General features: G+C 35.7%; 4 protein-coding genes across 4 annotated transcripts; 3 read left to right on the forward strand and 1 right to left on the reverse strand.

Moving 5' to 3' along the window:
• Positions 1-415: 415 nt before the first annotated feature.
• LOC133030017 (MDIS1-interacting receptor like kinase 2-like) lies at positions 416-4,600 on the forward strand. Its single transcript, XM_061102215.1, has 2 exons — positions 416-3,224; positions 3,318-4,600. The coding sequence occupies exons 1-2, from the start codon at positions 494-496 to the stop codon at positions 3,722-3,724; spliced, it is 3,138 nt and encodes a 1,045-aa protein (XP_060958198.1). The 5' UTR covers positions 416-493; the 3' UTR covers positions 3,725-4,600.
• Positions 4,601-4,680: 80 nt separating this feature from the next.
• On the forward strand, positions 4,681-12,305 carry LOC115700377 (MDIS1-interacting receptor like kinase 2-like). The gene is made up of 2 exons (XM_061102214.1): positions 4,681-8,089; positions 8,189-12,305. Exons 1-2 carry the CDS (start codon positions 5,128-5,130, stop codon positions 8,611-8,613), a joined length of 3,387 nt encoding a protein of 1,128 aa, XP_060958197.1. The 5' UTR covers positions 4,681-5,127; the 3' UTR covers positions 8,614-12,305.
• LOC133030018 (MDIS1-interacting receptor like kinase 2-like) lies at positions 9,471-12,305 on the forward strand. The gene is made up of 2 exons (XM_061102216.1): positions 9,471-11,649; positions 11,745-12,305. The coding sequence occupies exons 1-2, from the start codon at positions 9,471-9,473 to the stop codon at positions 12,146-12,148; spliced, it is 2,583 nt and encodes an 860-aa protein (XP_060958199.1). The 3' UTR covers positions 12,149-12,305.
• A 928-nt stretch (positions 12,306-13,233) lies between these two features.
• LOC115698536 (thioredoxin H2) lies at positions 13,234-14,227 on the reverse strand. The gene is made up of 3 exons (XM_030625621.2): positions 13,959-14,227; positions 13,705-13,827; positions 13,234-13,622 (listed from the first exon to the last, which is right to left on the reverse strand). The coding sequence occupies exons 1-3, from the start codon at positions 14,106-14,108 to the stop codon at positions 13,494-13,496; spliced, it is 402 nt and encodes a 133-aa protein (XP_030481481.1). The 5' UTR covers positions 14,109-14,227; the 3' UTR covers positions 13,234-13,493.
• Between the last annotated feature and the right edge of the window lie 608 nt (positions 14,228-14,835).

Raw genomic sequence — 14,835 nt, forward strand, 5'->3', positions numbered from 1 at the left:
TTAAATTTTTCGGTTATTTTATAATCATATTAATGTTAATAATGAATTGCTATGAAATAAATTATAAAAATTAAAAAATGAAATAAAAATTCAAGTTAACTATAAAATAGATAAATTAGAAAGAAAGAAAGGAAAGATGCCACATAAACTCTTGAATGCTTTCTTTTATATATATATATTGATTGATATTGATAGATATTGATTTTTATTCTATTAATCAAATAGCAAAATTCCATGCTGATTTTAATAGTCAGTCAACTCCAAAGAATTGGTCAAATCATTAAATGTATCTTTATGTAAAATATTGATAATTAAGCAGTCTATGTTGAAATCACGTTACTCTCAAAAAGCAAAAAATGGAAAAACATGAATCACGTAGTTGGATTCAATGGAAAACAGGTAGTGGTACTGGTAGGGATCAATGTGGAAAAAACCAAGTCATATCATTAGATCAAAGTCATCATTCGTCAACGCAGAATTTGCATAATATTATATGTTTCTCACAATCCTTAAATTAGTGGCCAAAAGCCAGAATGCCATAACAAATCTTAGCAACATGACACTCCACTTTTCCAATTCCCTATCACTAGTATGGGCAATCACTTTCTTCTTCTTCATCATTCCACCCAACATTTTCTTATTTGTAAAGGCTTCTCAATATGACTCAACAGAAGAACCACAATTGAGTTCTCTGTTTCAAACCGATTGGTGTAAGCACAAGCATCTCTTCAACAGAAGCAAGCATTATTATTGCCACCAGTCAGGTATCACTTGTGACCAAGCTGGTCACATTACTAAAATTCGTCAATCTTTGTTTAAAGATGGCATGTATTCTGCTAGAAGAAGAATACTCCAAAGCTTTAGTGCGTCTTGCTTTCAACATTTAGTTCATCTGGATCTTTCATGGTCAGGACTCGAGGGGGTTATCCCACCTGAAATAGGTGCTCTTACAAAGCTCACCTACCTTGACCTCTCCAACAATGCTCTTACAGGTCAGTTACCACTTTCACTAACCAACCTTTCCCATTTGGAGAAACTTGATCTTAGCAATAATCAACTCAACGGTTCCATTCCTCAACAACTTGGCAACTTGAATAGTTTGGTTGAATTAAATTTGGGCAACAACATCTTAACAGGTGCAATTCCCTCATCCATTGGTCGTTTGATCAACCTTACTATGTTAATATTGTGGGGAAATCATCTCAACGGCTCCATTCCTATCAGCACAGGAAAGTTAGACAACTTAGTTCATCTTTATCTTTCCTCTAACAACCTTAGCGGGTCACTCCCTTCCTCTGTATTTAGATTAACCAAGTTAAACATTCTTGATATTTCATTGAACCAACTCAGTGGTAATATCCCAATTACCTTGGGTAATTCAACCAATTTAAGCTACCTAGATCTTTCCTCAAACAATTTAAATGGTGTAATTCCTCTGTCAATAGGAAATTTGGAGAAATTACAAACACTAAATCTTTTTGACAACAAACTCAGTGGTAATATCCCTATTACCTTGGGAAATTTAACCAATTCAAGCTACCTAGATCTTTCCTCAAACAATTTAAATGGTGTAATTCCTCTGTCAATAGGAAATTTAGAGCAATTACAAACACTATATCTTTTTGACAACAAACTCAGTGGTGATATCCCTACTGCCTTAGGTAATTTAACCAACTTGTACATCCTAGATCTTTCCTCAAACAATTTAAATGGTAGAATTCCTTGGTCCATTGGTCATTTGAACAGCCTGAATTATTTAGATTTGGGGGGAAATCAAATCATTGGCTCTATTCCTACAAGTATAGGAAAGTTGGATAATTTATACTATCTTAATCTTTCCTCTAACAATCTCAGTGGGTCACTCCCTACCACTCTATTTCGATTAAGTTTATATAGTCTGGACATTTCACATAACAAACTCAAAGGTTCTATTCCTAATTTTGTGGGTAATTTAACCTCTTTGACATTTCTATCTCTTTCCTCAAACCAATTTGTTGGTTCTATTCCTTCAGCAATAGGAAATTTGAGAAATCTAACGGATTTGGACGTACGGCAAAACCAATTAACTGGTTACATCCCTTTACATTTCAAATCTTTGAAGCATTTGAAAGAATTGGATCTAAGTTTTAATCAGCTCACTGGTCCAATTTTCCCATCTTTGAGTGGTTTAGCAAGCATTTCTCGTCTTGACTTAAGTTCAAATCGAATTAATGGTTCCATAGATGCAGATATTATCAATCTCCGAGGATTGAATTATCTGGACCTATCAAATAACAATATATCGGGAATCATACCTTCTCAACTTGACTATATGAATAATATAACCAATTTCAATGTTTCACACAATTATTTACAAGGTCAAATAAGTAGTGTGCTTCTTGATAGATTCTCAGCCAAATCATTTATTGGAAATAGGGAATTATGTAGTGTTCGAACAAAGAAGAATGGAGATAGCTACATTTTCTTCCCTTCTTGCTCTAACTCTAGCCGGAGTAAGAGCTTCATCACCACAATTAAGATTATTCTTCCCATTTCAGTTTTTTTTGCCATTTTTGGGATTTGTGTAATCTATAAAGTTTGGGTAAGGAGAAGAAAAGTCCAGCCTCCCAGTGATCAAACAGTAATGAAGAACGGAGACATATTTTCAATATGGAATTACGATGGAAAGATTGCATTTGAAGATATCATAAAAGCAACTGAAGATTTTGACATTAAATATTGTATCGGAACTGGTGGATACGGTAGTGTTTACAAAGCACAACTACCTAATGGCAAAGTAATTGCCTTGAAAAAGCTTCACAGTTTCGAGTCTGAAAAGTCAACTCTAAGCCAGAGCTTTACCAATGAGGTACAAACGTTGACAGAAATACGTCATAAAAATATTATTCGACTCCATGGATTTTGTTTGCATAGGAGAAGCATGTTTTTGATTTATGAGTACATGGAAAGAGGGAGCTTGTTCTGTGTGTTGAGTAATGATACAGAGGCTGTGGATTTGAGTTGGAGCAAAAGGATTGATGTCATCAAAGGCATAGCTTATGCATTATCTTACATGCATCATGATTGCATTCCTTCAATTGTTCATCGTGATGTAACTACCACCAACATCTTGTTAAACTCACAACTAGAGGCTTTTCTCTCCGATTTCGGTACAGCTAAGCTACTAGATCCTGATTCTTCCAATCGGACCATGATTGCTGGTACTTATGGATATATTGCTCCTGGTAAGTTGTATGTATAGTTGTTGCTTGTTCAATATCCTATTGTCTACATTTTCATTGTATATTAAGTGTACATTCCATTTGTTGTGATTGCAGAACTTGCTTACACTATGGCTATAACTGAAAAATGTGATGTTTATAGCTTTGGAGTTGTGGTACTTGAAACTCTAATGGGCAGGCATCCTCAAGAACTGTTATCGTCGTTGTCATTGTCATCATCTTCCTCATCAAGTACTCAAAATATGTTGCTAATGGATATATTAGACAAACGCTTGCCAAGACCAGCAAGTGGGGTTGTGGCACGAGATGTTGTTCTTGTCGCCGCAATAGCATTTGCATGTCTGAATGTTAAACCAAAGTGTAGACCAACAATGAAGCATGTGTCTCAGCAACTTCTTGCTCGCAAAGGATTATTATCCAAGGGTTTTGCTAGTTATTCAGTCGGGCAGCTTATTTTCTCAGATAAAGTTTTCGTTGATGCTGGAAATGATCAAATTGGTTAAAGTAAATTTCAATGAATTATGATTTGATCATCTTTAAGAGTATTATTTTAGGTTTCGTTTGGTATGCCGTATTACATTGTATTGTATAGTATTATATTGAATTGTATTTTATACAATATTTGTATGTAAAACTAACTTTTAAGAGCACCTAAATATATAATATTTTAGTATAAATTAAACTTTAACGTATTATTATATAAAAATATATAAAAATATGACATATAATCTAATTCAATATAATACAATAGAATATGACCTAATACGAAATTCCAAACAAACTCTTAATGTGTAGATTGAGAGTGGCGTACATTGAGAATTCATGAAGCACTCAGTTTGAAGGCACAAGAAAATTACTGACATTGTTATGGTCGTCACCATCTTCAAAAGCAACTCGAACTACTGACAATGTGCTTTTGTTTTGCATGCCTTTGTTTTTTTTTTTTTTTTGCTGGAGAAAGCTTCTCTATTAAACCAGAAAACCAGAAAACAACATATCAGTCACATAACCACAAGAGGGGCCAAGTCCTCAGCTGTTAAAAAACCAGAAAAAGAGTTACAAAACGCCCAATGTGCAAGCTTGTGAGCCACCTGCACACTAGCTCGGGGATGCCACACAATCTCCACGTCAGGAAGTTCATCGAGCAGCTGCAACCAGGGCCCAGAAAAGACCAGCAAGACGCCAATCGGGGGCCCTCCGTGCGTGTAAACCATGCACCAGCAGCTGGCAATCCGAGACGATAACAGCCTGCTTCCAACCCCTGCAAATGCACCATTTCACGGCATTAATCAACGCCCACGTCTCAGCCTCCAGCGGCTGATTAGAATCAAAATTCACAGCCATGGCCTCCAGGCACCAGCACCGATCCCTCCCAGATGGACGCCACAATCCCAGCTGCAGCGCGCATATCTTTGAACGCTGCATCTACCAGCAGCACCATCTTACCAGAGTAAATTTCAGTCAAATTTTACTGCATAACATCAGTAACACTAGGCGAGTCCCAAGCGGCTCTAAGGTTGGCAGCAGGAGAAGAGGTTGTATGGATTTAAAGTCAGTCAACGCAAAAGCTTTCCATGGGGTCAAGTAAGAAGTAATGGTAAGAATTGGTCCAAACTATATGAATAGTGGCCAATCAAATAATCAATGTAGGCATTAGTGTGGAAAAATCCACTGATAACGTGTGGAAGTAATTAATTAGATATTGAATTAACGTGTGGAAAAATCCACTGATAACGTGTGGAAGTAATTAATTAGATATTGAATTAACGTGTGGAAAAATCCTTTCCTATTAGATCAAAATCTCATTCGTCAACGAAGAATTTGCATAATACTATTTCTCACAATCCTTAAATAACAGACTAGTTTAATTAGTTTTGAGCATATTTGCCAAACAAATCTTGGCAACATGACACTCCATATTTTCAAAATCCTTGCTACTACATCATCACTATCACTAGTATGGGCAATCACTTTCTTCTTCATTATTCTAACCAAGTTGGATACCACCATTTTCTTATTGGTAAAAGCTTCTCAATATGAATCACCATCACCATCACCATCACAGGCACCAGCACCAGCGTCCAACAGTGTCACAGCTAATCTCGAAGAACCACAACTGAATTCTCTATTTCAAACCGACTGGTGTAAGGACAAACACCTCTTCAACAGAAGCATGCATTATTATTGCAACCAGCGAGGTATCACTTGTGACAATGCTGGCCACATTACTCAAATTCTTCAATATATTTTTTATGATGGTGAGAATCCTGAGAGAAAAGGAACGCTCCAAAACTTCAGTACATCTTGCTTTAAACATTTAGTTCATCTGGATCTTTCGTTTGCAAGACTCGAGGGTGTTATTCCGCCGGGGATAGGTGCTCTTTCAAAGCTCACCTACCTTGACCTCTCCCACAATGCTTTCACGGGTCGGTTACCACTTTCACTAACCAACCTTTCCCGGTTGGTGAAACTTGATCTTAGTTTTAATCAACTCAACAATTCCATTCCTCCAAAACTTGGCAACTTGAAGAATCTAGTTGAATTAAATTTGGGCAACAACATCTTAACAGGTGCAATTCCCTCATCCATTGGTCTTTTGACCAACCTTACTTATTTAACTTTGTGGAGCAATCAAATTAGTGGCTCCATTCCTATCAGTATAGGAAACTTAGTGAACTTACTTTACTTTGATTTATCATATAACAGCCTCAGTGGGTCATTACCCTCCACTCTTTTTCGATTAATTAAATTATCTGAGCTTCATATCTCATCTAACCAACTTACTGGTGAAATCCCTAAAGCTTTAGGTAATTTAACAAATTTAACCTCTCTATCTCTCGACTCAAACAAGTTACATAGTCCAATCCCTTGGTCCATTGGTTATCTGATCAACCTCGAGTATTTACATTTGGAGGCAAATCAAATAGTTGGCTCCATTCCTGTAAGTATAGGAAACTTAAAGAACTTACTTTACCTTGATGTATCTGGTAACAACCTTAGTGGGTCACTCCCCCTCTCTCTCTTTCGATTAACCAAATTATCCGAGCTTGATATCTCTTCTAACCAACTCAGTGGTGATATCCCTGAAGCTTTGGGTGATTTAACCAATTTAACCTCTCTATCTCTTTCTTCAAACAACTTACATGGTGCAATACCTTGGTCCATTGGTCATTTGATCAGTCTCCAATATTTATATTTGGGTGGAAATCAAATCAATGGCTCCATTCCTACAAGTATAGGAAACTTAGAGAACATAGCATACCTCAATCTTTCTGATAACAGCCTTAGTGGGTCACTCCCCTCCAATCTTTTTCGATTAGCCAAATTAACTGAACTTGATGTTTCATTTAACCAAATTGGTGGTGTTATCCCTGAAGCTTTGGGTAATTTAACCAATTTAACCTCTCTATCTCTTTTCTCAAACAAGTTTTATGGTCCAATCCCTTGGTCCATTGGTGATTTGATCAAACTTACTCATTTAAATTTGGGGGGAAATCAAATTAGCTCCATTCCTATGAGTATAGGACAGATGGAAAATTTACTAAATCTTAATTTGTCCAGTAACAATCTCAGTTGGCCAATCCTCTCCACTCTTTTTCAATTAACCAAATTATTCTTTCTTGATATTTCATTTAACCAACTTAGTGGTGAAATCCCTAAAGCTTTGGGTAATTTAACTGATTTGAGCCATCTATACCTTTCCTCAAACCATTTTGTTGGTTTCATCCCAGTAGAAATTGGAAACATGGACACTTTGATTGATCTGCGGATGAGTTTTAATAAGCTCACTGGGCCACTTTTTCCAACTTTGAATGGTTTAACCAATATTGAATATCTTGACATAAGTTCAAACCAAATCAATGGTTCTATAGATGAAGATATTTTATATCTGTCAAGACTGAATTATCTGAACTTATCAAATAACAATATATCAGGTATCATACCTTCTCAAATTCAGAGCTTGAACACTTTAACCGTGTTTGATGTTTCAAACAATTGTTTACAATTTCCATTAAGAGCTCTCGTGATTTTTAAACTCCCAGCAGTATCGTTTTCTACTAGAAATAAGGATTTGTGCACTGTTATCGATAGTTCTCCTCCATACTCTAAATCTAGCTGGAGTAAGAAGAAATCTATCCCCAAAGTTAAACTTATTCTTCTCATTTCAATTCTACTTGGATTCTTTTCTTGCTCTATTGGGTTTTGTGTGGTCTTTAAAATTTGGCTGAAGAGGAGAAAAGTTCAGCCTCCAAATGATCAAACAGTAATGAAGAATGGAGACATATTTTCAATATGGAATTACGATGGAAAAATTGCATTTGAAGATATCATACAAGCAACTGAAGACTTTGACATCAGATATTGCATAGGAACTGGTGGTTACGGTAGTGTGTATAGAACACAACTACCTAATGGCAAAGTAGTTGCCTTGAAAAAGCTTCACAGATCAGAGGCCGAACAACCAATGCTAAGACATAGTTTTACTAATGAAGTAGAAACATTGACAGAATTACGTCATAGTAATATTGTTCGACTCCATGGATTCTGTTTGCACAAGAGAAGCATGTTTCTGATTTACGAGTACATGGAAAGAGGAAGCTTGTTCTGTGTGTTGAGCAATGATACAGAGGCTGTGGATTTGAGTTGGAGCAAAAGAATCAATGTCATCAAAGGCATAGCTAATGCATTATCTTACATGCATCATGATTGCACTCCTTCAATTGTTCATCGTGATGTAACTACCACCAACATCTTGCTAAACTCGAAACTAGAGCCTTTTCTCGCCGACTTTGGTACAGCTAAACTACTTGATTCTGATAGTTCCAATCGAACCATGATTGCTGGTACTTATGGATACATTGCTCCTGGTAAGTTCAAAATCCAAATATACTATTTGATTATTTTTGTAATGAAAAGCTAAAGTTCCTTCATCTAGTAATTTGTAATTTTGTTGTGAATGCATGCAGAATGTGCCTACACCATGGTTATAACTGAAAAGTGTGACGTTTATAGCTATGGAGTAGTTGCACTTGAAATTTTGGTGGGTAGGCATCCTCAAGAACTGTTTTCATTGTTTTCATTATCACCATCTTCATCATCAACTGCTCAAGACATAATGCTAGCACATATATTGGACAAACGCTTGCCCACACCGACGAATTGTGTTGTTGTACGAGATATTGTTCTTGTTGCTACAATAGCATTAGCATGCATAAATGCCAACCCCAAGTGTCGACCATCAATGAAGCATGTATCTCAGCAACTCCTTGCTCGCAAAGGATTATTAGCCAAACCTTTTACTGATATCTCTCTTGGACAGCTTATAATCCCAGACAAAGTCTTCATGGATGCTGAAATTGACCAGAATGGTACAAGTGAAATTCAATCATGATGTTTTCCCCTGAGCTTCAATCTTGTGGACAATGGAGTCTTAGTAGAAGCACAATCGTAAATTTGTTTTATTTTATGCTAGTATTTGTGTGTGTGTGTTTATGTAAGTGTCAACCCTCAATAACTAAGCGTTAATTGATAAGTGTTCACTACATTAGATATTGCATCAGAACTGACTGATGGTTGCAGTAGTGTGTATAGAACACAACTATCTAATGGTAAAGCAATCGCCTTGAAAAAGCCTCACAGTTTCGAGGTTGAATCGTCAACTCCTTGACAGAAATACGTCATATAAACATTATTGAATCCATGAACTCTGTTTGTACATGGAGAGAAAAAGTTTGTTATGTGTGCTGAGCAAAGATAGAGGCTATGGATTTGAATTTGAGCAAAAGGGTTAATGTCAACACACTTTAATGTCATCGCTCACTTTGCTAAATTAGCTCTATCTTTAGAACAGTTATGATATGTGGTTGGGGGCTCTAAAAAAAACAATGATTAGTTTTAGTAATAGATGGACACCAAGAAGCACATGAATGTATATAATTGTGTTATTAAGACCCTTTCACAAAATTGATAGGAAAGGTAATTTGAGATTTAAAGTCAGTCAACTAGAAAGCTTGGCCAAGTCAAGGTTTGAAGATTGAAAAGCATTATATAGATATGTAGTGGTCAATCCATCTTATCTTTTAAACACATAAATTAAGTTGGAGTTGAAAAGATCATTAACGTGTGGAACTAATTAATTACATATTTAATAAGCTGAGAGTTAGACTCTGCCCTTGCCTTGTCTACCTAGTAACATTTCCTGTCTAGTTGATCAGCATAGTTTCCAAAGCCATAACAAATCTTGGCAACATGACACTATACATTTCCAATATCCTTGCTAGTTCATCATCACCATCACTAGTATGGACAATCACTTTCTTCTTCATCATTCTACCCAAGTTGGATCACACCATTTTCTTATTGGTAAAAGCTTCTCAACATGGATCACCATCACAGGCACCAGCACCAGCACCAGCACCAGCACCAGCACCAAACAATGTCATGGATAATCCCCAAGAACCACAACTGAATCCTCTGTTTCAAACCAATTGGTGTAAGGACAAACATCTTTTCAACAGAAGCACGAACTATTATTGCAACCACGACTCAGGCATCACTTGTGACCATGCTGGCCACATTACAGAAATTCATCATCGACATTTGTATGCAGAGAAAATAGGAATGCTCCAGAACTTCACTGCATCTTGCTTTCAACATTTAGTTCATTTGGATCTTTCGGGGTCAGGACTCGAGGGTGTTATTCCACCGGGGATAAGTGCTCTTACAAAGCTCACCTACCTTGACCTCTCCAACAATGCTCTTACAGGCCAAATACCACTTTCACTAACCAACCTTTCCCAATTGAAGAAACTTGATCTTAGTAGTAATCAACTCAATGGTTCCATTCCTCAACAACTTGGCAACTTGACGAATCTGGTTGAATTAAATTCGGGCAACAACATCTTAACAGGTGCAATTCCTTCATCCATTGGTCTTTTGATCAACCTTACTAGATTAAATTTGTGGAGCAATCAAATTAGTGGATCCATTCCTATCAGTATAGAAAACTTAGAGAACTTACTCTATCTTAATTTGTTTAGTAACATTCTCAACGGGCCACTCCCCTCCACTCTATTTCGATTAAATTTAACTGCTCTAGACATTTCAGAAAACAAACTCAATGGATCTATTCCTAAAGCTTTAAGTAATTTAACCAATTTGTCAACTCTATCTCTATCCTCAAACCAATTTATTGGTTCTATCCCTCCTGAAACTGGAAACTTGAGAAACCTAATATATTTGGACCTGAGTCAAAATCAATTAACCGATTCCATCCCTTTAGAATTCAAATTTTTGAAGAATTTGAATGAATTGGATCTAAGTTATAATCAACTTACAGGTCCAATTTCCCCATCTTTGACTGCTTTAGCAAGCATTTCTCGTCTTGACTTAAGTTCAAATCGAATTAATGGTTCCATAGATGAAGATATTACAAATCTTTCACAATTGGTTGATTTAGACCTATCATATAACAATATTTCGGGAATCATACCTCCTCAACTTGATGATATGTACAATTTAACCTTTTTCAATGTTTCACACAATTATTTACAAGGTAAAATAAGTAATGTGCTTCTTCGTAAATTCACAAATGAATCATTTACTGGAAATAAGGATGTATGTAGTGATGATATCTACAATTTCCTCCCTCCTTGCTCTAAATTTAGAGCGAGTAAGCATAATTTTAGTCGGAGGAAGAAGAGCTTCATCACAAGAATTATGGTTATTCTTCCCATCTCGATTCTCTTTGCCATTTTCGGGGTTGGTGTGGTCTTTAAAATTTGGCTGAAGAGAAGAAAAGTCCAGACTCCAAGTGATCAAACAGTGATGAAGAACGGAGACATGTTTTCGATATGGAATTATGATGGAAAAATTGCATTTGAAGATATCATAAAAGCAACTGAAGACTTTGACATTAGATATTGCATAGGAACTGGAGGTTATGGTAGTGTGTATAGAGCACAACTACCTAATGGCAAAGTAATTGCCTTGAAAAAGCTTCACAGTTTCGAGTCTGAACAGTCAATTCTAAGGCAAAGCTTTACTAATGAGGTACAAACATTGACAGAAATACGTCATAAAAACATTATACGACTTCATGGATTCTGTTTGCACAAAAGAAGTATGTTTTTGATTTACGAGTACATGGAAAGAGGGAGCTTGTTCTGTGTGTTGAGCAATGATACAGAGGCTGTGGATTTGAGTTGGAGCAAAAGGATCGATGTCATCAAGGGCATAGCTTATGCATTATCTTACATGCATCATGATTGGATTCCTTCATTTGTTCATCGTGATGTAACTACCACCAACATCTTGTTGAACTCGGAACTAGAGGCTTTTCTCTCCGACTTCGGTACAGCTAAACTACTTGATCCTGATTCTTCCAATCGGACTATGATTGCTGGTACTTATGGATATATTGCTCCCGGTAAGTTATATGTAGTTGCATGTTCATTACCCTATTCTCTAAATTTTCAGTGTTTAATTCATTAGTATATTTTCTATTTGATGTTGTCAATGCAGAACTTGCCTACACTATGGCTATAACAGAAAAATGTGACGTTTATAGTTTTGGAGTTGTGATACTTGAAACTTTAATGGGTAGGCACCCTCAAGAACTTCTATCATTGTCTCAATCTTCATCATCAACTGCTCAAAATATGTTGCTAATAGATATTTTGGACAAACGCTTGTCAAGACCAACAAATCAGCTTTTGACACGAGATATTGTTCTTTTAGGCACAATAGCATTTGCATGCTTAAATGCCAATCCAAAGTGTCGACCAACAATGAAACATATCTCTCATCAACTTCTTGCTCGCAAAGGATTATTAGCCAAGCCTTTTATTGATTTTTCACTTGAGCAGCTTATGATCCCAGCCAATGCTGAAATAAACCAAAATGGTGCAAATGAAATTCTTTCTTGATGTTTTCCCGTGAGCTTCGTTCTTGTGGACAATTGAGTTTTACCAAAATAGTGGTAAACTAAGCACAAGTTGGGAAATTTATGGCATAACTATCCAATGTTTTAGTGTTTTAATGGGTAACGACCTATTGATTTTTTTTAGCCACAGATCTATCCAATGTTCTTAAAAGTGTAAATTTGTCCAACAAGATTAATACCCTGTATTAATAAATATATATTAATCTAATCCTTAATGTATTTCAAGCACCCAACCAGAAGAAAGAAGCTTTAGCTAATTTGTGCTTGTAGATATGGCATGGCATCGTAGGATTACATTACGGGTATAACCCGTAAGTCCATTCAAATGCTAGCTTATCTGCTTGGTCAAATTTTCTTTTTTGAGTAAAAATTAATACTTGGTCGAATGTCTTGTAAAAACAAATAATGCAACTTTTTGAAAGTTCCGACCACTAGGATGGAAGGAATTATTGTATAAAAATAAGTCGAAAAGCTAAAAGTTTAACGTTAATTGGCTAGCCAACCAATCCCTTCATTTATTTCTAACAGTAATAGTGTTTTTTGGATGGCATCCGACAAATTTAGACCCTTTCAATCTAATCTAATTATTTATTCAATATTAAATTTTGTTCACTAATCCAATCCAATTGAATTGAGTCGAATACATTGGATTAGAACTTATCCAATTAAAGTTTTAAAATTTCAGACCCAATTGTAATTTAACATTCAATTCTATTGGATCAATCGATTATAATTGCATACGTTTCCGGCCACTACTTTCCAATTAAACAAGAGCATCTTGAAAAAGACATGATCGTACTAAAAATGACACAATTTAGGAAAACGACACACAATAATTATTATTAAATCATTGTAAATTAAAAGCTAAAGAAGGCATCACCAAGTCCAAGTGCAGGACTTTTTGGATTTCAACTGAGAAATTATTGTCTAGGAACCTTCGCTATATTGTATCTTCAAATGACATCATATCTACAAACTACATGATCTTAAAACGACAATATTCTCCATCTATCTATGGCTTCCGATCAACCGAAAAAAATGAAGATAACGATCATTCGACGACTACTATTATGGTGTTTATGTTGAATTATTGATAGAATTGTTAAACAAACATTGCAACGTATTAATACTTGGTAATATACATTATACAACAACAATTATCGAATCTAAATTTTGAAATATCTCTGTAAGTTTCAATTTCATGTACGAAACTGGAAATTTCATTTTCAATCCGAATACGAGAAGAAGAAGAAAAAAGAAACACCATACAAAGTTCGAAGCGAGGATCAGAGCTAACCAGAAGGAAGAGATCCTCTATGGCTTGGAATTTAGAGGTGTTTCTGAACCTTCTTCTCAAGTTCATCTTTCTTAGCTCCGACAACCCTGTCCACTTCCTTTCCTTTCTTCACAAAAACGAAAGTCGGCATCGCCTGCACACCGAATTCCTGCGCTACTTCCTGAGACAAAAGGAGTTCAAAAATCAAAATTCGAAACCTAAAATATGTACAAATTGAAATTTGGAGGAAAAGAAATACGTACGGATAACTCGTCGACATCGATCTTCACAAAATCAGCGGCGGTGAACTTAGTAGAGAGAGCGCTGAAGATCGGCGCCATCATCTTGCAAGGACCGCACCAGGTAGCAGTGAAATCGATGACAATCTTCTCTCATAAAAATTTTAACCCAAAAATGAAAAATTCAGAACCCTAATTTGAAATAGAAAACAAAGAATGGCGAAAACAGACGAAGAATAAAAAGATTGATGATGAAAATTGGTAAGAGTGATCATCACCAGCTTGTTTGATTCTTTGGCTTCGTTGAAATGAAGCTGCCATCTGGCCGTTGAATGAAACGCGAGAACGGATGACTGATCGGACGATGAGGAAGAGTCGTCAGCATTCGCTTCTCCTGGTCCGAGTAAGCTTGAGAGAAATCCTCCCATTTTCTCTTCTTCTTCTTCAACTGAAAATTGATGCAGAGTCTCTACGAGTCTTGGCTGATCAAAATCTGGAGGGCCGGCTTGGGTTGACTACCGAGAATATTAATGGAGATTAAAACGACTGCGTTAATATGCTTATTATTATTATATACCTTATAAAACAAATTACTAACATTAAAAAATAATTAAAACAATTATAATAATAAATTAAAGTGTAATATGTGCATTGTCAGCTACATATTTAAGATAAGATAATAAATAATTTTTGTTTTATATATCATACAGTCTTATTAATAGTAATCAACAATTAATCGGGCTAAAAATAAATTCAAATTAAAAAAAATTATAACAGTAAAAATTGTTGCAGCATGTGTTATTCAATATTGTAACTTGAACACTTAACTATTGTACATGGTATGTTATTCCTAACTACACTCAGTCGCAGAGACTTTATTATTTCCAACTACTAACAGCGATTTGATGGCGAACTTTCTGAAAACAAAAAAAAAACCAATAATAAAACAAAACAAAATCATGTCACATAGACAAGAGTAAAACACTCAAAATCATATCACACAGACAAGATCAAAACACTTAAAATTATATCCCACAAATAAGACTAATCACGATCTTTTACAAAAAAAAAATAATAATAAGACAGACTAATCACAATAGCAAAAATCGAATCGCGATTTAAAATACAATCTCAACCAAACCGCAATGCCCAGAG

The sequence above is a fragment of the Cannabis sativa genome, chromosome 8 (genome assembly GCF_029168945.1).
Source record: "Cannabis sativa cultivar Pink pepper isolate KNU-18-1 chromosome 8, ASM2916894v1, whole genome shotgun sequence".
NCBI classification, from domain to species: domain Eukaryota; kingdom Viridiplantae; phylum Streptophyta; class Magnoliopsida; order Rosales; family Cannabaceae; genus Cannabis; species Cannabis sativa.